Raw genomic sequence first — 27,240 nt, 5'->3', positions numbered from 1 at the left:
TGACTAAGGCGTAACAGGTTCAAGCCAGTTTGTTTAGTGGATAGGAATGTATGATAAGAATTATTACAAAGGGGAATTTGCTGATGTGAATTTGTTGGATTGAGTTTCAGTGTGTTTTTGAGTTCATGTGCCCTTTAAAGCAGCCAATAAGAGCATTTCTCTCTCTTTTGAAAATGTTTTGACTATTTGTTTCTGAACGTTGCTCACACTGGGCCTTCAGGTATAAAGCAGGTATTAGTTTTACTGTTCTTAATGCTTTAAAAAAATTATTTGGTGGTTCACAAAGGCCAGCCTAATAAAAACTTGCAATTACTACTTTGCAAGGCCACCATCTATTACTCAGTGGTCTGAAGATTTCACTGCCCTTTCTACATTTGAGCACAGGGCTTATAATAATCAATCTCATTTAGAGACTTATTCAGACGTATGGACTGCTTATATTAATCTATATGTTTAAATTGAGGCTGGTGGAAAAAATATTTTAAATGTCCCCCTTCTCCTTTTTTTTTTTTTTGTTATATCTGCAAATAAACATTCTAAAAATTAAAAAATGAACACCATTAAATACTTTTGTCACCCTTGTCTATTGTGGAGGAGCCATAGCTTGATGATAAGGCATATCTTTTGTGAGTTGAGTTCCCAAGTCCAGTCACTTGCAGGCGTTGTCAATTTAAAACACCTTCTAACAGGAGAGCCGATTCAGTTGGAAAGCTTGCCCCTAAAAGTAGCCGCTGCTCTGAACGACGTTTGTGTGAAGTCATCAAATTATTAACACTCATGAGCAGCAAGTTGAACCCCCTTCAAATGTTAAAAGGCTTTCTTGACTTAATCTGCTCTGTAAGACTCTTGAGAGCTCCTGATGGATTAATTGTTATTATTTCTTTCATGTGCAACTTTGTAAGAAATGTACTGACTGTCAGCTCCATGGAACCTTTAAAAACCTTTCATCAACCTTTTAAGAAACTGCACTTCTCCATTTTTCAGCCATTCCTTATAAATTATACAGTTTCTTAAAGTGATTTAGGTGGGGAGGGGAAAAGAGGAGTTCCAGTTGGATCCTGCCAAAATGTTTACTCTAGCTGTGCACTTTAATTCCCCATAGAATCCTGAGACCTGTGTTGTAAAATGCCTCTTTGTGGCTTATTTTATTTATAACAGAACTTTGTGAAATGTTTAAAGGTCTGCCCCGTGCAGGACACAGCCTGCCTGCAAGGACACCTACTAAATCCTGCGACATCCATTGATGCAGTTATATGTGACCATTGCCAGCATCTGAACATAGGAGGCTTGCCTATATCAAGTCAGACCACCCATCTAACTCATTATTGTCTTTACCATTGTTTCTCAAACTTGGATGTTGTTGGACCACAACTCCCACCACCCCTGACCACTGGCCCTGCTAGTTAGGTATGATGGAAGTTGTAGTCCAACAACAGCTGGAGACTCAAGTTTGAGAAACACTGGTCTATACTAACTCTCAATGGCTCTCCAGGATTTTGGGCAGGAGTCTTTACCAGCCTTACTTGGAGATGCCAGGAGTTAAACCTGAGGGTTTTTTGCATGCAAAGAGGATGCTAAAGCACTTTCCTAAGGAAAGATGCTGAGCTTCCTTGGATTTCTGTGATGTCCTCCACTGCATCCAGATGTAATTGGGCATTTGCATGCTAAATGCCAGTCTGCACTAAGTAGGTAGTGGTACTCAGCATACTGCCTCCTTGATGGCTGAAACTCTACATAAGCTAAGAGATGGTTGGGAGCATGGCAGCCTGCACTGAATGCAGTGTGTCTACCAGTTTTAAAAACAATGAAAGTTTTCTTTAGTTTTGCAAGAGGAATTTCAGTTTGGGACGCCTGTCTACAGACCAGTAGTTTTGCTAGGGCTGCCATACGTATGGACACATCTGGGCATTTTTCCTGGACACATCTGGGAATTGGGTGTCAAAAATGGCATCTGGGTGGATTTTTCTGTATCAGCAAAATGTCCTGGAAAACTCAGATATATGGCAAGTAGGGTGATAAAAAAAGCTTTTAAAATCCACACCCCCCCAAAAAAAACTTTTTTTGGGGGGGATTTTCTCTTTTGGGGATATGGCAACCTTGCTTTTGCTGACTGTTTTTGCTGTTTTGTTGTGCAGGATTTGATGTATGTGTTTTTAAACAGTATTTTATTGCTTGTTATGATTGTGATATATTGTATCGTGTTTAGTTGCCCCATGCTCCCATTGGGAGGAAAAGTACAAGGAAATAAATCCAAAAGCCAATCTCAACATTATGTTATATACACCAGAATGTCTTAAGAACATGGAGCCCAGGGGGGCGGGGCTGCACAGATAATGTTCTTAATGGTTAGAGTCACTCGTGGGCAAGAAGCAGGTTTAATTAATCATTTTAGCAGGATATTTGGACTGCTTTATTTGTCTACTGAATTCAATTTCATGATGTGTCCAGTTTTGAAAGACACTTGACCTGGCACACAGATCTGCAAATGACTTAAGTCGGCCTGTTTAAACTGAGCAAATCACACTGAAGCCAATGGAAATACAGTAAATCAGCAGAAATCTGTAAGCTCTTCCTACTAGACCAGGTCAGCACCACTTGTGTTGTACCAAGCTGAAAGCAGCCTCCAGCCCATGTATATTGCGCCTGCCCAATGTTTGACAGTCCCTGCTTCTGTATCCCAGACAGCAAACATTGGTTGAATTGCTGATGGGAGACCCCATGTGGTTGGTTGACTTTGTTGGCTCCATGGGTCACAAATAATGTAGACCTGTGCGTGGATCAGAATTTTCTAAGTCTCTACAGGCTGTAACTGGAGAGTTACTGCTTTTCCAGGAAGGAAGGGGACGGGGGAACCCAGAGGGTTATTAGTGTCTACCTAAACTATACAATGCCTGTCCTGGAATTCACACAAAAGATGGCTCCTCTCATACTACCGATAGAATTTTTTTGCGTTCTCGTTCTGGCAGTGTCATTTGGGGAAACGGCTTCAAATCACAACCTTTGGGATGGAACAGGCCAAACATTGCAGTTCTGCTCTTTATAGCTAAATGCAGATTTGTGTCTGTGTTGGTTCACAATATCTACTGCAGACAAGTTTGTTTGAACCTCTTGGTTTCTCTTGCTTTCGCAGACCAGCTCTTACGATCGGCAAGTCAGCATTCTGACAGCAGTGGTTTTGCCGAGGATTCTTCCACAGACTGCTTCTTGCTGAATCAGTTGCAGGTACAAACCTTCTTTTTTTACCAATACCTCCCAATGCATACATGTTTGGGGGGAGAGATATATAAAATCCTAGGCATATTTTAAGGTTTTTTATTGGCTCTTGGTGACTGAGTAACAATAATGTTACAGCCATGAAGCTGTCCTCATTTCATTGCCACCAATCAGGGTGTTTCTTTCAGCTGAAACTCAGCCAAACTCAATTCCGGCCCCTCTCAGGTGGGTGCCATTGCCATTCTAAAGAGAACAAGGGAGGTGTTCATGGTGAGTTCTGGCACCTTTTCTTCTAGAAAAATAGCACTGCCAGCAAAGCTGCTTATAGGGTTGCTGTATTTTGAAGAGCAAAAGAGAAGATGCTATGACGACTCTCATTTTCAATACCCCTGCTATATGTAGGCTATAGAAGCTGTGATATATTGCTGTTGGGGGGGGCAGGAGAAAAAGCCACCAGTTATGCCTATGTCTCATCCAGAAAAAATAGCCAGAGATATTTTGGGAAATTTAAAAAATCTACCTGGACATAAATTTTACTCCTGAAAAAGAAGACACATGGCAACCCTATTTCACCATTTGCACAATTTTGTGTAAATCCCTGCACAAATCTATTTGTTTCTTTTTGACTACATTTTAAAAATTATTTTTATCCTGATGCTACGCTGGTTATATGTAGGTATACTTCTTTTACTGAGCATAAAACTTTCTAAGAATCGCTGCAAATGTATACTTCAGTCCTTGTTGCAAATGTATATTTTGGTCCCTGTTGCGTGCATCAAGAAATGGAATCAGCCCGAAGATAAACTAAAAGTCCATGTTTTAGGCTTTGACCTGCTTATAAAATAAGTATTAGGGCTCATCTGCCTTGCAGGATAAAATCACATCCATGTGCAAGTCCCCTCCCCCCAGTCATTGGTGTTGATCTGGGCAAAAATATGGTATTTTGTAGGTATATGACTATGTTCACAAGCAGTAAAATGCTGTAATGTCATGAGTAACATTCTGCTTGTGTGAATGAAGGCATTGAAAGGCAGGAAACTTGTAATGTTAGCTTGAGCAAAGCAAGCTTTGATTGTGCCATGAAGTTTTTAAAAGACTGCCTGTCCGGTCTCTTCCTGTACACTTCCAGCCCTTTCTGCTGGCTTGAGCAACAAGCTTCTCTGTAAGAAATGGAAAGGGATCCAGAATGAATTGCCAAAGATGACTTACCTCAAAATATTATAAATTAGTGCCCTCTGCTGTTAAACAGATTTTTCTTTAAGGAGTAGAATAATGTTTGGTATTTTTCTTCTTCTTTTTTAAGTGGCAGAAAATATATTGTCCATGTTTATATTCTGCCTTTTTTCCAGTGAGCTCAAGGCAGCAAACATGATTCTCTTTCCCTCCCCATTTTTTAAAAAATAATAATACCTTTTTTCTTTATTTTCATGGTACAGAAGATAAATTTTGAGAAAACAATTGTCACAGCAGTAAACAACAAATAACTTGTCTTGATAAAATTACAGACTTTTGATATGCCATCTGTTAAAGTTTCATTTGAGATCATGCCACATTTTTCCATGAGCGCTGGGTAGATTCCTGGTACAGTCTGAACAAGGTAGGTTAAGCTGGCTGGCCCAAGCTCACCCAGCACCGAGCTTCATAGCTAGGTGCAGATTTGAACTTGGGTTTCATCTATCCTAAGGGATGCGGGTGGCACTGTAGGTTAAACCACAGAGCCTAGGACTTGCCTATCAGAAGGTCGGCGGTTCGAATCCCCGTTACAGGGTGAGCTCCCGTTGCTCGGTCCCTACTCCTGCCAACCTAGCCGTTCGAAATAATGTCAAAAGTCCAAGTAGATAAATAGGAACTGCTCCAGCGGTAAGGTAAACGGCGTTTCCGTGCGCTGCTCTGGTTCGCCAGAAGCGGCTTAGTCATGCTGGCCACATGACTCGGAAGCTGTACGCTGGCTCCCTCGGCCAATAAAGCAAGATGAGCGCCGCAAGTCCAGAGTTGGTCACGACTTGACCTAATGGTCAGGGGTCCCTTTACCTTTACTTCATCTATCCTTATCTGACACTGTGATCACTATACCACACTGGACCTCACTGTGTTGTATATTAGAGAATTCAGTGGATTAAACATTTGACCAGCCTTGCTTTATTTTCTCATGAATGCTTATTTCTCCAATCCAGCTATCTTATGGACTCGTTTTGCTTTTTATTTTATTTTTTAAAAGTTATTTGCATAAAGGTACAAATGTTTTGGTATTTTTGTTGTCTTTTCACCACCCTGTTCTCATTGTGTTCCTGACAGGGACACGAGTCATTGCAGGCCATGGGAAGCAGCGCTGACAGCTGCGACAGCGAGACAACGGTGACATCTTACAGTGAAGAACTCAAAACGCCAATAGATGAGCAGTCCTATTTTAATGAGCTTGATGAGGAGAAATTCCTCTGCACAGAAGTGGAGCAGCGGAAGAGGGAGGCGGTTTCTGGGAGCGACACCAGAGAAGGTTGGAAAGTTCTAGAAGGCAAAACTGGGCAGGCTGAGACCAGAGGAGATACAGAATTTGGCCAAGGAGGCTATATTAGAAAAGATGAAGATGCTCTCACACAGGAGGGAGAGTCTGAAGTGCTGGAGGAAGGCAGCGAAGAGAGCGACGCAGATAAAAGCAGCGAGTACGAATTTCCTCAGTATAAAACGCACCACATTCTTAAATCGATGTCCTCTATAGAAAGCAGCAGTTCATCTCCTTCGTCCACCGAGCGGGTTAGCATTGCTTTGCAAAGAGCCCAGAGGAGGATAAGTGGCTCGTCTGATTCCAGAGCCGGTCGCTCGCTGCTCAAATCGAAAGACTTTCTTTTCAAGCAAAGGCATCGGATCTCTGAGTTGGACTATCCATTGAGGCGCTCCCAATCTCTCCCATCTGCACTACTGAACCCGGTGAAAGTAGTCTCCTCCGTGAATGTCCAGCTCACTCCGGGAAAACAGACATTTTGTAGCCCCCCGTCTTTTACTTACAAGTACGATACTCCTGAACAGGAGGGGAAGGAGGAGCAGACGGAAGAGAAGCCCCCTGAGGAGAGAGACCACAGTCCCCCCAGGTGCAAATCCACACTTTTCATTGCACCATCATCCCTTAGGAAAGAAGGTTCCCAGCCTGCGTTGAACAAGGCGGCAGACGAACCGTGTCGGAGCAGAATACAGAGCTGCCCTTTGCACCTCCCGGCTCATATGTCTCAGTCGTCGTGCTCGCTACATTCCCTTCAGTTTGACTATCCAGACAGGCCCTTATGTGCACATATGAGAACATTCAGTACGCACAGCATCCCAAGCACCCCTGGGTCGTCTTGCAGTGGTTTGCCTTCCCCGTTCAGCTGCCCTTACTCGCTGAGGCACTCTGGGCACCGGCGCCAAGCTCAGGCCATGCATTCGCCCTCCACGGTCGAAATGCAGCTGAGGAGAGTCTTGCACGACATCAGGAACTCTTTGCAAAACCTTTCGCAGGTAAACTAGCTCATGGCTGCAGTCTGTATACACCCCCCATGTGTCTGTTTGGAGGATCCATATTTTGGTTGCTAAAAAGAAAGACGGCATGCACAACCGTTGTGCGGTGGTTTGTTTAAATTTAGGATTCCCCATGGCACTTAGGGTTTCCACATGTAACTGATTTTGCTGGCAAAGGGGAAAGCTTGTCAAAGACTGGTTTTGCCAACATAATGCCCTCTAGGTGTTATGTATGGATTGCAATTTCCATCATCCATGACCACTGGCCGTGCTGACAGAAGTTGTAGTCCACCACATCTAGAAGGCATTACATTGGATGCCGCTGCCCAAACATTCCATTGAGTCCCTGACTAAGTTGGGATTTGACTCCCCAGATCTACGTTTGATGCTCTTATCAACTGGGGCACGTTGCCTTTCATACAGTCATGGCAAAGCTGACGTACAAAAACTCAGTTCTGTGAAGCATGAATTAGATTTCTTCCTACTCAGGATCTTTTATATGCAAACATTTTAAAGGCCTTGCTTTTTATTATTATTATTAAATTGAGGCTTGAGAAGATATTTCTGTTCTGTTAGTTCTATGCTCCAGTGCATCTGATGAAGTGTAAGCCCTTGTGCCCTGGGGAATGTTGGCATTGCTCAGGCCAGGAGCTTGACAGAGTCCCCTCAAGGACAAGATAAGTAATGGGAGGTAAACTTTGCAGAAGGACAAGTTTGCTCTCCACTAATTGTCTAATGCATGCCGTGTACAGCTGTGTGGAAACGTTGCATCACAATTCCCATTGTCCCTGATAATTGGCCATGCTCGCTAGGGCTTATGGGAGTTATAACAAAGGGATGTCTGGAGGGTCACAAGTTCTCCTTCTCTCGTCTAGAGAGTCCTTGAGCAGGATTGTGAATCTGAGCCGTGTTCCATTTCCCAGATGTCATTATATTGAGGGCCAGCCTGGTTTAGGCAAGTGTGAAATGAGTAGTATGCATAAGAGCCAAGCCCCATTCACACACACACAAATTAGAATAAAACAACAATATTTGAATGCCATGCATATTTCTGCAGAGTCTTCATGAAGCCTGAGAGCTAGGCTAGGCGTCTTAAGTTTTGCAGCCATGTGTTTCATGTGCAAAACTGCTAATTCGAAAGCTCAGACTATTTTAATGCTCTGCAATAAATTTTGATTAAGTAACTTCCTTTTCGCAACCTCCTCCTAGAACGAATCCCAAGATTTCCCCCCACTTGGTACTTAACAGCCCTTTCATGTTCTAAAATGCTTGCCAGATGCAATAAACTCTGTTCTGGAGCTGGGGAAAGTTCACCTTTTTTTGAAGAGGCTTTCACAATCGGAAGCCTCATTTTATCATATGAAAGTTTGGAATGAACATACCGTAGTTGCTTTTCCAGTCAGGAGTTTCCCAGGGATCTGACACAGCTTTACTCATTCCATTTTGTAAAATGCATTCTTTTCCATGGTGTCCATAGTTAATAAAATTCCTAGACCTACACTGGACTTGCTACATTTCCCCATCCTTTAGGAGTTTGGCGGTATTGCCTCTGTGTCTTTCTGTTTTGACATATTTGGGTTTGTGTAGATAATGCTATCTGAAGCCTTGCTACATGCACACTAACGTCTTAGATACTTTTAAGTTTGAGGAAAAGCTCCTTTGTCTGTCATGCAGCACGTATCATTATCATCATAGCACAGTTTTGATTTGGTACTTGTATCTTAACCAGGATATTATGAGCCAGTTTGCACAGGGGTTATAGCATTGGACTTAGACTTCATTGACCTGTGCTTCAAATCCCTGCTTAATTGTGAAGTTCACTGTGGCCTTGAAGAAGGCATTTCGTCTCAGTCTATTTTGCAGAGTAGACAGTTGCCTATGGGCTGCTCTTAGTCCTTTGGGGGAAGGACAAAAATCGCAGGTGGGAAGTTTTGCCTTGCACAAATTGGCTTCTTACCCAGAAATTTCACTACCAAATTGGATTTTTGAATTTGCTCTTCACACAGGTGCACAGAGCTAATTCAGATGGCACACATGATACCGCCATCCGTAGGACTATACCACCTTGCAAGGCTTCTGGGGCCTTGCTGGTTTGAATACGCACACCCAGCATAATTGAAGAGGTGCAACAAATCTGACCAGTCTCAGATTTTAGATATTTGGGGCTTCAGTGTTTCCATATCTGCAATGTGGAGGGGTGGCAGGGGTATCACTGCCAGAAACATTGGTTGTAACACAGGTGGCTGCTGTTCAGGTGTGAGGGGGCTGGGCCCAGAATTGAGGATGAGAGCCAAAGTTTGGCCTTGCTTGGAAGTGCCAGCCCATTTACTCATGAAGTTGTTATAGAAAAACAAACAGGGTAAATGCAAACAACCTACCGTATTTTTCCTTGTATAAGATGCCCCAATGTATAAGACAACCTCAAAATTAAGAAATCAATATTTTAAACATAAAACAGAACATCTTTGATATTTTCTTAAAAATTCAAAGTACTGGTATATTTAGTACCGTATATTTAAACATCAGCGGTGGTCAGGGAAGTTGGCCGAAGTTGCTGAGCTTTTGCGGAAGTGCCCCAGAGTTAGGGTTGTCATATTTCAAGAGGTAAAAATCAAAAATTGTTGGGCTTTTTTGCTGCAATAGCGTGAAAAGTTCGTTGTGTTCATGACTGTTGTATTGACATGTTATTGCTTATTGGTCTCATGCACCAAGTTGTTAAAATGTTATGTTTGTTTTTATCTCTTCTTTTCCCTTTCTAGAATGCTATGATGAGAAGTCCTGACCTCACTACAGCCCCTTACAGTACTCAGAGATCTTCTATTCTACCTCTCTATGAAGTAAATGGCATTTTTCTCTCTCTTCATCCATGTTCTGTGTTTGAGATAAAGTTGCACCTAAATATAGGTATAAAATGGGAATGTCCTTTCATCTGGGTTTCCCCTTCCCATCTTTAGAAGATGGGGACAAAGAAAGAGATGAGCAGTTCTCTACTCCATGTATCCGGCCCTCTCCCTCCCTCCCTCTGGGTGGTTTTCAAAGGCAAAGGACAGGGGGGTCATGGGAATGCCGCAGGCGTGGTGCTGAAATGGCTGACTCCACCAATCGGCTGTAAGTTGCTGAGCCCCAGCCCAGAGCCCAGATTGTCTCCATGAAGACAATCCATTGGCAGATTGGGTTCATGGAATTCATGGAAGACAAGGCTATAGCTACCAGCCATAGTGGCTCTTTATTTCCTCCAGTGTCAAGAGGGCGGTATGCCTCTGAATACCAGTTTCTGGGAATTGCAAGTGAGAAGAGAGCTCATGTCCTGTTTGTGGACTTCTCTTGTGTTTTATTGCATATTTTAATTTTTGAGGTTGTTTTAGTGCCCCGGCGGAATGGTTTTTGTCTCTTTTAGTTATGCATTGGTTTTTACAGTTGGGGAACTGTAGCTGCATAGAAGGCATTTTGACATAAGCAATATACAAGTGAATCATCACTATCGTCACCATCTGCTTGGCTACTGTGAAGACAGGGTGCTGTCCTGGAGGGGCCTTTAGTCTGATTTGGCAGGGCTCTTGTTATGTATTTACAGAGTTCTGAACATAAATACTTCTCTGTATCTGTCTAGAATACATTCCAAGATCTTCAAGCCGTGAGAAGGAACCTAAACCTGTTTAGAACGCAAATGATGGATTTGGAATTGTCCATGTTGCGCCAGCAAACCACTGTTTATCAGCACATGACAGAGGAAGAGAGGTGAGTGGGGTAGGGGGGTGTTCTTACCCAAGCAACTTGTTTACTATATCTGTGCTCACATGCAGGTTCCTTTTATATTTCTACTAAAACCTTTTGCATCTGTTCTCTTTCTTTCTCAAAAGCACTGTTTTTCTTCTAGGTGCGCAGCCTTCAGTTAATCCTAAAGCACGCTCCTTCTCCTTCCTCTTCTGCACATTTAGAACTGGCCTTTTGCATTCTGACTCTGCCACTTTGCTTCTGATCATCACTCACAGTTAGATTGCTGCAACTTTCTCCATGCTGGTCTTTCTGTTCTGCCACCTCTTCTCCACTCTCTTCAGAGTGCTTCTGTCAAGACCAACTGTTCGTCCCTTTTGCTCTGATCTCTGCCCTCCTGGTAAGATCCTTTTTGACGTTGGAGTTTCGTTTCATTTGGAATTAATTTCAAGGGTCCTATTCCTATTCCATAGGATGTTTAGATGTTTTGAAAGGGATGGCTTTTCATTTTATTTATTCCTCAAGGAGCTTAAGGTGGCATGCTTCTCAACCCTTGCATTTTTGTCCTCGCTGTGAAGCAATAGCTTAAGACTTCAAGACTGTGGCTGGCCCAAGATCACCCAGTGAACTTAATGACTGAGTCGGGATTTAGACCTTGGTTTCTCAGGTCCTAGTCCAACACTATGGGATGCGGGTGGTGCTGTGGTCTAAACCTCTGAGCCTCTTGGGCTTGATGATTGGAAGGTTGGTGATTTGAATCCCTGTGACAGGGTGAGCTCCCGTTGCTCCTTCCCAGCTTTTGCTAACCTAGCAGTTCAAAAGCACACCAGTGCAAGTAGATTAATAGGTACCGCTGTGGCAGGAAGGTAAATGGTGTTTCCATGCACTCTGGATTCTGTCATGGTGTTCTGTTGCGCCAGAAGCGGTTTAGTCATGCTGGTCACATGACCCAGAAAGCTGTGTGCGGACAAACGCTGTATCCCTTGGCCTGAAAGTGAGATGAGTGCTGCACCCCATAGCCACCTTTGACTGGACTTACCCTTAAAAGGGGGTCCTTTCCCTTTTATTTTATTTTTACCTTAGTCCAACACTCAGACCACTTCACCACACTGGGGTGGTCTCAGGATTTCCCTCCAGATCATACCAGTCACTCTTATAGCCACTTTGTGGTGAGGTTCTATAGAACTATTTGTTTCTGAAGATACTCATTTTATCACACACACACACACACACACACACACACACACCTGCCATCCTCCTAAAGAGATAAATGTGCCCTGAGTTTCTTCTCCCCACCCCATCTTAGTCTTTCAATATGCTTGTGGTAAAGGTTTGCTTGAGAAATAGTGACTGGGCTCAAGGTCAGTCATAAGTGAGTGAAGATTTGAGTGTGTGTCTTCCCAGGCCCAGCCTAAGGCTCTGCTCATGAGTTCCTTGTCTGATGTCTGCTACGTGCATAGTAGCCCTTCAAGCCAGCCTAGTTCCACTGAAATCCCGTTTCGTTTTCACTGTTGATTCTGTAAGGAAAGAAAAGGGTTGCTTCACTCTCCCATCCATGTATTACGGCATCTGCATGACCAGGTCTCTCCCTTGCTTATATAATACGCTGCTCCCAATAAATACCTGGACCACATCCAAACCTATATATAGCATTTAATTTACAGATTTGCTAAATACATACTAGTTAAGCTCTGGAAGTCTTGTTCCCCGCCCTAAGGGATTAGTTTGGTTTTTTTACTAATTTCATCTCCAGTGGATTTTCCTCATTAGTTTGCAAAACCAAAAGTAAAGCCCCATGCACTCCTGTGGAATGCACACATTCCTTCTTTCCCTTTTTCCTCTGTTCCCTTTTCTTGGTTGCTATATATTTTCATGTCAAAGTGCATATATCTGCATAACACTGGACTGATATGTTATCATTCCCTCCACTGCTTTGGATGATATGCCTATTTGTGCTCTGTACATTCCCCTTTCCATTTTGTTTGCTTCTGATTTAGATACGAAGCTGATCAGCTCCAGACCCTGAGGAAATCTGTCCGCATGGAGCTTCAGGAATTAGAAATGCAGTTAGAGGAGCGCCTTCTTACTCTTGAAGAGCAGCTTAGGAATATTCACGTGTCTTCACCTTACAGGCAACAAACACCCATGGTATGTCTTTTGTCACAGTCCATCTGTGCAGATATATTTCTGCAAGGGATGTAGAAGCACTGGGTGCTTCTATGGGGTGAGTTATTCCCCCAACACCCAATCTAATGCCACCAAGCATTAGAACAGCCGCATTAAGCATTTTTGTTTTGGGGCAGAGTGTTTTTTCATGTGGATCTATGTTCCAGAGGCTAATGGAATTCAATATCAGACATGCTAAGCAAATTTTCAAGTCAGTGGCAAGAGGGAAGCCCAGATTGATGGCCTGTAGCCCACAGCCTCAGAAATGTGAGGACATGCACATTCAGCAGAATGGTTGAGTCTGTCCTGTGGGTATTTGTACAGTGGTACCTCGGGTTACATACGCTTCAGGTTACATTCGCTTCAGGTTACAGACTCTGTTAACCCAGAAATAGTGCTTCAGGTTAAGAACTTTGCTTCAGGATGAGAACAGAAATCGTGCTCCGGTGGCACAGCAGCAGCAGGAGGCCCCATTAGCTAAAGTGGTGCTTCAGGTTAAGAACAGTTTCAGGTTAAGAATAGATCTTCGGAAAGAATTAAGTACTTAACCCGAGGTACCACTGTACTCCTTTATTGTTAAAAAACTAAGAGACAGGCAACTGGGCTTGGATTTGTAGGCCAAGAAGAAGTTGGGCGTTGTGTTGCTCTGCCAATACCAACAGGCATAAAACATGGCCTGTGTTCTCCCCTAGGCTCACAACTTGCTCTGGAAGCATTTTCCCATGCATTTTAGATGGTGTAGCCCAGATGTCACTAATGATCCACTTCAACATTCCACTAATGATCCAGATCAACCTTCCAGCCCCTTGATCTCTCCGGCATTCTTCATATGAACAAACCTGAGAGAGAAAATGATAGAGGCTTATATTGACAGTGGTCCAATCCTGGATTAATAAACTAGGATATTTCTGAGCTGTTACATCTCCTTCAGCTGACTGCAGCTTTCTGTTACATGTGAATGGAGAACTGGGGTTCATGGCTTCCAAAGAAGCCTAGATATGGAAGCCACCCCCAAACAACAAACAATGGTTTCTTGTGTCCACTCATGTGAAGGGGAAACAAAGGGGCTGCATGTGTGGCAAGAATTTAGTCATATGAACGGAGCTATTACATTTGAATGAGGGGTCAGAAGAAACTAAACTAATGAGCATGTAGCATATCCACACTCTGTCCCTTTTCCCCCATCTGAGGGGGGAAGTTCTAGACAGAATAGCTCAGTTGACTACAGGTTACCCGATAACCAAATGGTGACCTCTGCAGATTCATGTTGCTTTTCTTTGGAGATTCCAAAGGTTTAGAAGACCCAGGGATGGGTCTGAGGAGGGAAAGGAAACATGGTGTGTTTTTTTTTTTGGGGGGGGGTGTGCCAAATAGATCCACTGAAATTGATGAACTTAAGCTACTTAAGTCCACTGATTTCGTTTGGTTGTCTCTGAGTCCTGACTAACAGGGTCCATCAACTTTAAACTCTTACGGCTCTTTCAATATTTTTCTTCCTTACTATGTCCTGGAATCATAAATGCAGACGTAGCATAAAAGGCTCTCTGGGTCCTTGTTTTCTCAGAAAGTTGGTGGTGTGGCACAGGCCACGAAGCAGTTTTGAGAGCTCCTGAAAATGTTAACAACCCCTAATTTCTGTGTTTTCTTTTTCTTCCAGGGCATGTATGGGAGCAGAAGCACTGATAACTTGTCGTGCCCTTCTTCACTGAATGTGTTGGAGCCGGTAAGTAACCAAGACAAAGGCTGGAATTGAAGGCAGTGGTATTTTCCAGTCACATTGAGATGTTTCATTGGCAGTGATAGATGAATGGAATGGATTGGAATGGATTGAAATAAATGTATGTACAGAACATATGAGATATTAGGGATGCTGTCAAATTCATGCTAGGCCTTTGGCTATTCTGAGATGCAGTGCGTTCCAGTAGGGTTGAAGGCATGGTTTGTAGCCCAAGGATGAGGCGAATTTTTTTTGCTCCTGTTCCAGCATACATTTGTGGTTTTCACTATCTCACAAGACAGTGAGTAAAGCAGTTGTCTTGTCTTCCTCCCCCACCTCCTGTAATTCCATAGGTCTCTGAACTCATTCGAGAGCAGTCATTTCTGAAGTCTGAACTGAGGTTGGGTCTGGGAGAACTTGGAATGGAGATTCCGCCGGCCGACGGCTCAGAATGTGCCTTTGATCACGGACATTCTGACTCCTCTTCAGTCTGTTCCAGCCAAGCCAGCAGAAAAGACAGTGCACACTCATCTGAGATGATGGGGAAGGCCAAGCCCCAAAGCAAAAAAATCTACCGAGCATGTGTGGCCTTGATGCCCTCTCCACCGGCAAGAGCAGGAACAGGGCAGCCTCCTGAAAGCTCTGAGGGACACACAACGTCCAGATCGGAGATGGAGCAGAAACTTGAAAAGATCCCTCTTGTGCCTGCGGTTGAAGAAATTCACAGAAGTGTGGAAAATGATGAATTGCAGCAAGTCATACGAGAGGTGAGCAGCAGGCTGGCTAGCATTTTTTTTGACAGGAGCGTTTGATCTCAATGTTTTCTTCTTAATGTGGTTAAGAAGATTCGATTGACCTCACCGAACTCCAATCCCCAGGGTAGTTTAATGATCAATCCCTCTTCCCAGGAAATAGGGAACTGTAACTCTGTGAGGGTAATAGGGATCTCCTAACACCTCTTGGCAACCTTAACAAACTATAGTTTCCAAGATTCTTTGAGGGAAGCCATCAGGTTGCTGTTTGCAGCAGTTGGAAAGCTTTCTTTCTTCTTTGGTCCAGCCTTACTTCAGATCTTTCCCAACACTATCAAGAGATGTCAGGGGTTGAACTGAGACCTCCTGCATACAGAGGATGTGATCTTTCCCTCAGAGTCTCATATTCAATGCTGGGCTTTGGAGAAAGTCTGGTGCTGTTATGGTCTAAGGACTAATGCCATAAAGGTTATTCAATTCTTCTCATGTTTGCTCAGATGTAAGTCCCATTGTGTCGCTAGTCCCTTAAACACAGAAGTTTGCCAAATTACACATTGTGTGTATGTTACAGAGTGGGTTTGTTTAATGCTGGCACCCACTTTGTTTAGTATATCCCTTTGCATCTCATAAATACCAAAAGTATCTGCCTTGCATTGTTTGCTTCCCAAAGCAGAATGAATCCATTGCAGGGAAATTCATTAATATGCATTCTTGATATTTCTTCACAAATGTTAAACTCATGGCATTCTGAACAATTCCTCTCCCTCTGTATACATGAATTATCTTGGCTTGTAGGAGAAAACAGCATAAACAGTATTCAGTGTTCCAGAGCATGCCAGAATAGACTGTAATGTGTGTGAGCTTTTGACCTGTATCTTTTTACTGGAATGAAAAGGAACCCGCTATCCTTTTCTCTATACTCCCACAGAAGAAAACTACAAAAATGCCAAGATACTTAACTTTGTTCTCTCTTGCTTCGAAGAAAACGCAGATTGCTTTCTTATTTATGGAATATAAAAAATGCAAAATATAAAATATAAGAATGGAGCTAGTGTTCTCTACTTAAAAGAAACCTGGTTATTGGGGAATAGAATCTTGAATCAAATTGTTTCAGGAATACTTGATTTGAATAGTCTGCTTCTTGATACTCTCCATTTTACCTTTTCAAGACACCGGTGCACTTTTGCAAAGTCACACGAGTGCCTTGGTGAGGGGAAAATAATGTGACCATTTCAAGGCACCTTCGGGTGATAGCCAACATTAATCATTCTCAGCATAGACCCATTGAAATCATTGGACATCACCCTCTGTTTTGAAGAAGCTTCTCTAGAAAGAGTGGCAGGTCTTACACTTAGCTGCAAAACATTTTTAAAAATCAGACTGATTGCAGGTCCATTGGTATTCTTTCTTGTGTGCCACTTTCTAGATGCAAAGTTGGATTCTTTGCAAACATCCCTTACTGCAGTGAGGAAACTTGGACGCAGAGACAGCATCCTGCCCAAGGTCACACAGGAAGCCTGGCTGTAGCAAAGCCAGGAATAGAACACAAGTTGCCTGTTCCTTTCCACACAGATGGATTCTTTCTCTTGCTTGCTCATCCATTAGCTCCACTAATTTGGGAAGCCTTTGTCACTTCATTTCGGAATGCACCCAATTTATTTATAGGCTTTGTGTTCCTGGGTGAATAGCATTCGTCCCTTAAGTGGCAATCCCACCAGCACTGGAACGCAGAACCCTTGGTTCTCTGCACAGCGCTGCTCCTTGTGGTCAACCACCAGGCTGCAGTTTGGAGCAATTTCCTGGGCATTAAATAAGCACTAGACTGGCTCATTCTCCAACCACACCCCTCCTGCCCCTTGCTGACTATTGGGTCCTCAGACAGGAAGGACGATAAAAGGCTTTGTGTTAGAGCTGAGTTTTTGGACAACAATGGTCATCCTGGCTTATGTATCTGCCAATTTATTCCTCATCTTTGGCTCCTAGGTTATTCTGCACCATGAACTCGTGGGTCTGTTTCTCAGCATTGACCCTGCTCCTTCAGTGTTGACCTCCAACAATATTCTTGTAGGATTAAAAGCACAGTACAGAACTTAGGACACATCCACTCCATACATTTAATAAAGCACATGGCTTCTCCACTAATAAACCTGGAAACTGTAGTTTACCCCCTCACAGAGCTACAGTTCCCAGCATCCTTAAACTACAGTTCCCAGGATAAGTTGGGGGAAAGCCATATACTTCAAATGTATGGTGTTGTGGATTTGTTGTTGTTTAGTCGTTTAGTCATTTCCGACTCTTCATGACCCCATGGACCAGAGAACGCCGGGCACTGGTGTCTTCCACTGCCTCCCGCAGTTTGGTCAAACTCATGCTGTTAGCTTCGAGAACACCGTCCAACCATCTCATCCTCTGTCGTCCTCTTCTCCTTGTGCCCTCCATCTTTCCCACCATCAGGGTCTTTTCCAGGGAATCTTCTCTTCTCATGAGGTGGCCAAAATATTGGAGCCTCAGCTTCAGGATCTGTCCTTCCAGTGAGCACTCAGGGCCGATTTCCTTAAGAATGGATAAGTTTGATCTTCTTGCAGTCCATGGGACTCTCAAGAGTCTCCTCCAGCACCATAATTCAAAAGCATCAATTCTTTGGCGATCAGCCTTCTTTATGGTCCAGCTCTCACTTCCATACATCACCACTGGGAAAACCACAGCTTTAACTATACGAACCTTTGTTGGCAATATAACCCTTAAAAACTGCCTACTGCCACATTTTCCCAATTCCACAAGGAAAGAATGAATGGGATTAGCCCAACCTATGCAGTTGTGCTTAGGCTTCAGTGAGCTACAAATATAGTGGAAGTATGGTAAATGTAGGCAAACCTGAAATGTCTTCTTTTCAGATCAAAGAATCTATCGTCGGTGAAATCAGACGGGAAATTGTAAGTGGACTGTTAGCAGCTGTCTCTTCCCCTAGCAGATCTGCTAACGCTAAGCAAGAAACGCAGCCGTGAATCGGTACTACAGGTAAATATTTCAGTGTTGCTGCATGCCAGTAAGTGCTAGAGGAGGGTGGGGAAAGACCATGCAAATTACATCAGAAAAAAATGCCATTAAGATTAGGGGCTGAGTATTACAGAATTGCACTACTGCGTCCACTTTCTCAAAGTTGACTCTAGCAACAAGACTTGGCCACCAGTGGGTGGATTCCAAACCATTAGCCCTGGGGTGTTGAGATGCGTGTGTTATATATAATGTATATAATTTTTCTTACATTTTCTGTTTTACAATTTCAAATACTCATTTTACATCCTTAAAATATCAATGACTTCCCTTCTTCTCTTTCCATAGTTCATTTTACGTATCATAAATCCCTGCATGTTTTACAAAAACTATACCACTCAGTACCCCATTATTGCACCCATCAAAACTTATTTACACTGTTGAATTTATCTTAATGCTGCCAGTGTTTTCAGCTGTACACAATTATATCCCATATATTCAATAGACGTTTTCCAATCTTCTTTAAATGTCTGTTCTTCTTGTTCTCTTATTCCATGCAGTGGTACCTCGGGTTACATACGCTTCAGGTTACATACGCTTCAGGTTACAGACTCCGCTAACCCAGAAAGAGTGCTTCAAGTTAAGAACTTTGCTTCAGGATGAGAACAGAAATTGTGCTCCGGTGGCGCGGCAGCAGCAGGAGGCCCCATTAGCTAAAGTGGTGCTTCAGGTTAAGAACAGTTTCAGGTTAAGTACGGACCTCCAAAACGAATCAAGTATTTAACCCGAGGTATCACTGTATGTTATTTCTACAAGTTGTGAGTCCCGGGTGTTGAGATGCATGTCGCTGCTTTCACCGAATAAATATATTTGTTTTTGATTTGAAATGACAATCATACAATAACTCTCCCCCCTCCCCATAACAACAGGTTGGCATGTGGTCCAGGGACACTGTGGAATTCTCCTTTTGGAAGGCTAGATGGGCGTGTCTGCCTGCACTCAGGAGGACAGAAGTGAAGGCTACTGTATACAGTCCGTAGTTTTGCGCTGCTTAATGTTCCACTTCAGCTCCCTCTGCTACGACTGGGACACTCTACATCCTACTACTGCCCATGAACCATCTTCCAAGCCTTAATATTTATTTGTACATTCCTACGGTTCGTTTGTGCATAGTGTCTTGCTATTATTATAGTTATAATTATTTCTGTGTAGAGGTGTTCCTCGTAAAACTTGAAGACTTCCTTGATCTACCCCAGTTATAAATAGCCTAGGATTGTCGTTGTTATTTTATATATATGTAAAAACCCACTGACCTCTGTGAGGTATTTAACTGTGCAATAACTGATTCACTCTGAGAGCTTGAAACAACTATCGTAACTATTTTCACTGCTGTTACCAAGTGCCACTTCAAAAGAGGAGAGTAACCTGTTGTGTTGTTGTTGTTTTAAAATGCTGTAACTCTTGGGAGAAGCTGTTGTTTGCAAAGAGTTTAGAGAGCTAAATGAACTTAGGTAAAACTACTAAGAACGCTTACACCAAGAGCAGTAGAGACCTTTTAAAAATAAATAAAAATTTCTGCTTCTTTAATCTTTCTCCTTGGGGGTGTGCTTTGTATTGTTTTAAAAATCCTTAATATATATTAATGACTTCTCAATGGTATCAGGAGGCAGCCTTTTTCTCCTTTTAATAAAACAAGTCTATAAAACACTAGAGGGTTTTTCTAAGTGGATAATACTGTTGTTGTTGGGGAATTGGAAGGAATTGTTCCCCTTTTTCTGAAGTTTTACTATGGCCCAGGGAAAATGGCATGTATCAGAACAGATGAAATTGTATGTTGGCAGGGTTTTGGGTTTCTTTTACATATTTTTTTTTTTGGTCAATGGGATGCTAGACAGTCAAGGTTTAATAATGTCTGGATTATTGCCACTGGGATTCCTTATGTTTCTGTGGTTTTGTTTTTTAAATATGTTTTCAACTAATAAAATCAAGATTGTGTTGAATACATAATCAAAACTAGTAAAACTATAACTATCTTTTATGAGAAAAGTCTGTCAAAGTGCATTTGGAATGGACATAAGGGCTTTCATATTAAAAGGGGCTGTTATGCCAATAAAATATTTATTTTGCCTACAAGTGTTTGAACTCATTATTTTCATTGGTTTTGAGACACTGGAGTCTTCTGGCTGGGCTGGGAGAGTTATGTGAATAGATCCTTACATAGGCATTTGAGAGAAGAATTCAGCTTGCATATTAATCCTGGTTTATACATGCACCAAAATGAGATATTAGAACCCTGAGCTAGTATAATGGAATGAACCACCTCAGGTGATAGGTGGGGGATGTGTGTGTCATGTATGAATGTTCCTTTACATTACAAGAGACACACAAGCCATGTCCAGTCATTCAGGTTGTGCAACTGAAGTTGATCCAGAGCTCTTGCGCAACAAATCTGTTACCCCCTCCTGACCCCTGCAAAAAAAGTGACTTTTTGCTATAACGCTGCCCATCTAAGAAGAGAAGAAGAGTTTGGATTTGATATCCTGCTTTATCGCTACCCAAAGGAGTCTCAAAGCGGCTAACATTCTCCTTTCCCTTCCTCCCCCCACAACAAACACTCTGTGAGGTAAATGGGGCTGAGAGACTTCAAAGAAGTGTGACTAGCCCAAGGTCACCCAGCAGCTGCATGTGAAGGAGCGGGGAAGCGAACCTAGTTCACCAGATTATGAGTCTACCGCTCTTAACCACTACACCACACTGGCTCTAGCCCGGTTGCCTCAGCCACTCTGGATGGCTCCCAACAAAAAATGGGGAGGGGCACAATATCACACACTAAAAATTTCCCTTCACATGTCTTTTAAAAATTGCATAGGTGTTTGACATCTGCTGGGAGGGTGTTCCATAGGGTAGGCGCCAATACCAAAAAGGCCCTTTGCCTGGTTTCCTGTAAGCTCACCTCTCACAATGAGGGAACCACCAGAAGGCCTTCAGAGCTGGATCTCAGTGTCTGGGCTGAACGATGGGGGTGGAGACACTCTTTCAGACCAGAGATTATGGGAGTTTTAGTTCAGTAATCATGTGTGGGGGCAAATGTTCCCCATACCTGACGTAAAGAAAAGGCTGGATTCAAGGAATTTACTGCTGAAGGGAGCTATTGGGCTAATGTCTTGCTTAAAAGCTTCCTGTAGGTATCTAGATAGCTAGTGTGAGAACACGTCTGGGTTAGATGGACCTTTGATCTGATCCAGCAAAGCTATTCTTCTGTTCTTATTTACCTATAGATTAATGTTCGGTGTCAATGGAACAGACTCTTCCTAGTTTGTTGCTACCATTTCAAAAGCTACATAAAAGGTAAAGGTAAAGGACCCTTGGAATGGTTACGTCCAGTCCAATCCAACTATGGGGTTGCAGTGTTCATCTCGCTTTTCAGGCTGAAGGAGCTGGCGTTTGTCCACAGACAGCTTTCCGGGTCTTGTGGCCAGCACGACTAAACCGCTTCTGGCGCAACAGAACACCGTCATGGAAGCCAGAGTGCACAGAAACGCCATTTACCTTCCCACCGCAGTGGTACCTATTTACCTACTTGCACTGGTGTGCTTTTCAACTGCTAGCTAGGACAGAGCAATGGAAGCTCACCCTGTCATGGGGATTTGAACCACCAACCTTCAGATTGGCAAACCCAAGAGGCTCAGTGGTTTAGACCACAGAGATACCCATGTCCATAGCAGCTCACTGTCACCACAGTTATGACTCCGTGCTCCTGCCTATTTAACATAGCCACGAGTGTACCGGTAATTTGGTTGATGCATAGATCCAGAAGTTGTCAATGTACATAGGAAATAGCATGATTTCTCCATACTATATGGGGATATAGTATAGGGTTGTTGTTTTTTGCAGCTTCCTGCCACATGCAACAACCATCACTGAAGCAAACCTACTCAAACTGGCTTTAAAAATGGCTTTCATTGCACTGAGGAGGACGACACCTACACAAACAATCCTTCAGGCTGACATTATGATGGCGATGAATGTAAGCAATTTATTGGGCTCGCTGGCCGGGTTCCCAAGCACCACGCGACTAATTGCACATGCCTACATGGGTTTCAAACAGCGGCCTTCTGTGCAATGTGTCTCTTTAATTCTTCACGGTCTCATTGTGTCTCTCCAAAAGAGCTTTTATGTTCTCCAGTAGTGAATAAAACAGCGTCACTGGTTCTAGATACCAAGTTTTGCTCATCTACACCACCACCCAGAGACCCTAGGGTAGGGTTGCCATATGTCCAGAATTTCCTGGACATAGCCAGAATACAGCAGTTCGAAGCAGTGTCTGGGCATAAAATGCTGAAACGTCCAGGGAAATCCAAACATATGGCAACCCATTTTGGTTGCCATAAAAATAGCTCAAAAATTTCTGACCCCCATCAGCCTGCATTGGCAACGTTCAGAGATGATGGGAGTTACAGGCCAACATTTAGAAGGCAACAAGTTCATCACTCCTGAGCTACATGTTTTGCTGTTTTCTAAACCATGTTCATAGACATGGATGCTACTCAGAACTATTATTGAAACACGGGAAGTACTAGGTGGCCTCCGGAAATTTTAGTATCTTTACTGAAGTTGCCAAGTGAGGTCTGTTTTAAGCTACTCTATCTTTGTCAATAATCATTTTCTTAACAACTTTTGTATTTCACATGTAAACTATTTAAGCTTGGATTGGAATATGGGTTTTCGTCTTCACTTTCGTTTTTCGACTTGACACTTTTAAGTGTCTTTAATATTTTATGATCAATTACTAATACATTATCCGATTTTAATCTGTATGATTCTGTACTTTTCTACTTCCTACACTAAAAGAGTAGTGGTACTCATGTTTGGGCGGTAGGGTTAATGTTTGCCTTTATTCTATTTTTTAGTACTGAAATAGTTGAATAAAAATGCTGTCACATTGCTGAGCTCAAAATTAAGCACATTTAAATCTAGGATCCAAATATTTTGAAACAATTGCTCTTTTTCCCAATCTAAAAAGAGATTCTGCCCTTTCTGTTTATTATAAACTCAAAGCTCGTTTTTTAAAAACATGCTGTTAAAGTGGAGAAAATGCTAACTTTTCATTTCTTGTTGTATTTGTAAATCCTTTCAAAATATTCTTGCAAAATTAATATAGTTTAAAAGTCAATTTCTATCCTCATTTTTTTTTAAAAAGGTTATTTTTTTACAGCATGGCTGACAAAAAGATGACCCACACTATTATTCTTTTTAACGTTGCTAAATCTTCATATCACAAATGCAGGTTCCTGGAAACTCAACTGATTTTCAATCATTGCAACAGCCCTAAATACTTGATTTCCTGATTAAATACACTGGAGCAGAATTCTGATCTAAGCTCAATGAAATCAATTGAGCTTCCTTCCATGTAATTGTGTTTATGAACTGGGTGTTAGCTAGCCAAACATTTATCTCTTCTATTGAACCGTATGTAGCTTTAAGAAGACAGCAGTGTTTGCAATTTATAATAAGGTTATGCATCTTTAATCTATCTCATTTCCTATAAGCAGGCTTTGCAATTTCTATGAAGAGCAGAAAGAAATGCCTATCTGTAAATCAAATGTTTACATATTGCCTCTCTCATGGGTAAAGTATCAAGAGAAACCAATTTTTTAATTTAAATGTTCACGTTATATGTGCAGTACAGATTGTGAAGGCCATTGGAGCTTCTCAAGGTCTTCAGTCTTGAGAGATTGCCTTTTAACTCCGAGGCCAAGCTGGGGCTTCTCGCTGGGAAAGGAAAGGCTCTTTTCAGTTCTTTGTTGTGCCTCAACTTCAGGGATAGTCAGCATCCTGCCCTCCTGATGCTGTAGTCCACATGTATTCCAAAAGACGTCCCATCAACCTTGCCCTTTGGCCCTCCTGGCTGGGGTTGTGGGAATTGGAAGTCCATCAACATCTGAAGGGTACCACAGCTACCCCTGCTTCATTTGAGGAACCTCAATGCTGAAAGCGGTTGCTAGGGCTGGATTTTGGGATGCCATTTGAACCAGAAAGATGAAGATGAAAGCGTGGGTACAAAAGGGACTGCAGAATCAGAGGGGATGGTGGCTTTATAACTGGGTGCAGGGTGGAAAAGGTGTGAGGAGGAAGCTGGTCTTGTGTGCAAGAGGGTACTGCACCTAAGGAGAATTGCTATGATTTGCTTGGTTTGATGGAACGATGGATATTTAGTTTTTGCACTTTTATATTAAGGAATATATCTGTCTGTCTCTAGATATAGCTAGATATCTAGGCATAGATAAACAGGCAGGCGGGCAGGCAGACAGACAGACACACCTGACCATGCTTCTTTTCCTTTCTCTATCCTCCCTGCCCTCTGAAATCCACCCCTGGTTCTGGCACACATCCTACTCCTTAAAGTGAAATCTATTGATAGATGCCTGATTTATCAAACTCAGGTGAAATATAATGACACAAGTCAAGCAAATTAAGAGCTGCAAAAAAGGAAGCTCAAGGTACAACTACTAAAGAAGGACAGACTTAAAAAAACAAAAAACCAGTCTGGCTTTTGTTGTTGTACTAAATTTAAATCACAAGTCTTCACGTGGTTTCTAATAGACTTGCAACATTTCCACCTGAGACACCCCCATCTCACCAGTTCTGCTGCCACCGGAATGACCCTACTTGCCAACAATGAGTGGGCAGCAGGAGTACCAGCTTTGCCTCATGGCTGTGGGTGCCCAGGCGCATGGGTGCCATGCAGAGTGCATGGTCCTGGCAACAAAATTTGTGGATGCCCAGACCCTTCATGCAGAATTTTGTGGGTGCTCAGGTCCCCAAGGAGTTGGCAGCTATGGTGAGCAAGGCTGAGTGCAGGAATGTCCCAACAAAACTCTTCTTTCCTCTCCTCGAAATTCCTCCAATATTTTGCGCTTAAACATAAGAAGTCCCTTGCAAGACCAATGGCTTCTCTAGGACAGCAACATGTTTGCTGTAGTTGTCAAGCACATGCCTCTTGGAAACCAGCAAGCAGACACAAGGGCAATAGCCTGCTCCCATTGTCACTCCCAGTCCCCAAATGACCGGTATTCAGAAACATGCCTCATTGAATTCTGGAGGTAGTGATGCCTTTAATAGCTTTGCCCTCCATGAATTTTCTAATCCTCTTTTAATTCCTTCTAAATTACATACAACAAGCCTTTGGATTTGGATTGGAAGCAGCCTGTCTCTCTCTTTTGCCTCTCTAGAAAAGCAACTTTTCAGACTGTAAAAGCATCCCACAAACAATTTGTGATTAACTTTGTAAGCACAGAGCTCACTGGAGGACAGCAGATGTAGGTGTCAATCAGGTAGGAATCAGCCAACATTAAATATAGATAGGGAATAAAATTGTTTTGCATTTTAATGAGAACCTACCGAAGTCACTCTTCCCAAACCGACACAAGTATTCTTCAGATCCACCTCCAAATTTTGCAACATAGTCAACACCCCCCCACACACAAAATGCATATCTTGGGGAGATGCAAAGAAGAATGCATGCATTCCTGAAAATAATTTTGCATTCCTACAAAAATGCATTATATTAGGGGAAACGGCTGGCAAAAATAAAGTTGCATGCAAAAAATAATAATTGTGCATTTCTCAGAGTGGTTTAACAGTCAGTCCCTCTTCGCAGAGAATTCTGGGAATTGTAGCTCTGTGAGGTAAGTAGGGGCCTCTAAACAACTCTCAGCACCCTTAACAAACTATAGGATTCTATGGTGGAAGCCGTGACTGTTTAATGTGGTACAGTCAGTGGCGTAGCGTGGGTTGTCAGCACCCGGTGCAAGGCAAGTAATTTGTGCCCCCTAACCCGTGGATTTGCGCCCCCTAACCCGTGGATTTGTGCCCCTAACCCTAACCCCCAGATGTTGCACCCGGTGCGGCCGGCCCCCCCTGCACCCCCCACGCTACGCTACTGGGTACAGTGCAGCTGGCATCTGAGAGAAACCGAAATGAACAGATTTCCCTATCCCTAGCCTTTAAGCAGACCAGAATAGAAACACAGGAAGCTGGTAAAGTGATAGAAGGTACCTTTTATCGTATGTGGTGGTCGTGTAAGATAATTAAAGCTTCCTGGGAGATATATAATGAATTGGAAAAAAATGTTGAAAAGAACTTTTGTTAAAAAACCAGAAGCTCTTCTATTAGGAATTTTAGGTACCGACATACCAAAGGAACAGAAAATACTTTTTATGTACACGACAACAGTCGCACAGACGCTACTAGCCCAGGGATGGAAAGAAGAGTCCCTACCAGAGAGGAATGGCAAACTAAGCTGATGGACTACGCTGCAATGGCAAAGCTGACTGGAAAGCTCAGGAACCAAGAGGACAAAAACTTTTTAAAAGAATGGGAAAAATTTATAATTTACTTGGGAGACCACTCTAAGCAGAGGAAAACATTAGCAGGATTTTAATATCACTTGTAATGTAACAGGTACTATAGATAATATGGATGAATATAAAATATAGATTATGAAGTAATATGTAGGTGAAAATGTTCACATTAGGACCCATGGAAAGGATGAGGGGAAGTCGCAAGATTCAGAGAAATCTCTTTATATGGATATGTATTTGGTATTGTTATAAGCTTATATTTGTAAAATCAAATAAAAATGGTTTTAAAAAAAAACATTGAAGCATATTGAACGTTCAGCAGTGGGGGAGTCTATCATTTTGCCATTTTCTAACCACCTTCCTTGCTATCTCAAAGGAGGCGGTGAGTATTTCTGAAGAAATAACCCCTTGTGAAGTGATGTTGATTGGGCACTTGTGTGCGTGTTGAGTGGGAGAATAATAATAATAAAATAATAAAAAAATTTATTTATATCCCGCCCTCCCCAGCCAAAGCCGGGCTCAGGGCGGCTAACAAAAATAAAACAGTACAAAAGTACAGTACAAGCAACACTCTAAAATCATTCATTATAAAATTGATTCAAATCAGGCCACTGGCAACCATTGTGCCAGAGCTCCACGAAGATTGCCGAGGGAGGGAGTCAGGCTGTGCCCTGGCCAAAGGCCTGGTGGAACAGCTCTGTCTTGCAGGCCCTGCGGAAAGATGTCAAGTCCCGCAGGGCCCTAGTCTCTAGTGACAGAGCGTTCCACCAGATCGGAGCCACAGCCGAAAAAGCCCTGGCTCTAGTTGAGGCCAGCCTAACTTCTCTGTGGC

At 42.7% G+C, this 27,240-nt stretch overlaps 1 protein-coding gene across 4 annotated transcripts in view; it reads left to right on the top strand.

The window, feature by feature from the left end:
* Window positions 1–20,178, top strand: part of ITPRID2 (ITPR interacting domain containing 2) — a 66,618-nt gene extending 46,440 nt beyond the window's left edge. For all 4 annotated transcript variants that reach the window (XM_081905655.1, XM_081905654.1, XM_081905656.1 and 1 more), the window contains 9 exons: window positions 3,131–3,222; window positions 5,509–6,702; window positions 9,462–9,539; window positions 10,313–10,440; window positions 12,414–12,564; window positions 14,240–14,305; window positions 14,653–15,066; window positions 17,946–18,069; window positions 18,975–20,178. In XM_081905655.1, the coding sequence (XP_081761781.1) occupies window positions 3,131–3,222; window positions 5,509–6,702; window positions 9,462–9,539; window positions 10,313–10,440; window positions 12,414–12,564; window positions 14,240–14,305; window positions 14,653–15,066; window positions 17,946–18,056 (2,234 nt within the window). In that variant the 3' untranslated portion in view covers window positions 18,057–18,069; window positions 18,975–20,178. The remainder of the gene's footprint in view (window positions 1–3,130; window positions 3,223–5,508; window positions 6,703–9,461; window positions 9,540–10,312; window positions 10,441–12,413; window positions 12,565–14,239; window positions 14,306–14,652; window positions 15,067–17,945; window positions 18,070–18,974) is intronic.
* The last annotated feature ends 7,062 nt before the right edge of the window (window positions 20,179–27,240 follow it).

The sequence above is a fragment of the Podarcis melisellensis genome (assembly GCF_964234715.1).
Source record: "Podarcis melisellensis genome assembly, chromosome: 1".
Lineage (NCBI taxonomy): Eukaryota > Metazoa > Chordata > Lepidosauria > Squamata > Lacertidae > Podarcis > Podarcis melisellensis.
The sequence above is the reverse complement of the archived record's forward strand: the minus strand, read 5'-3'. Positions and strand labels throughout refer to the sequence as shown.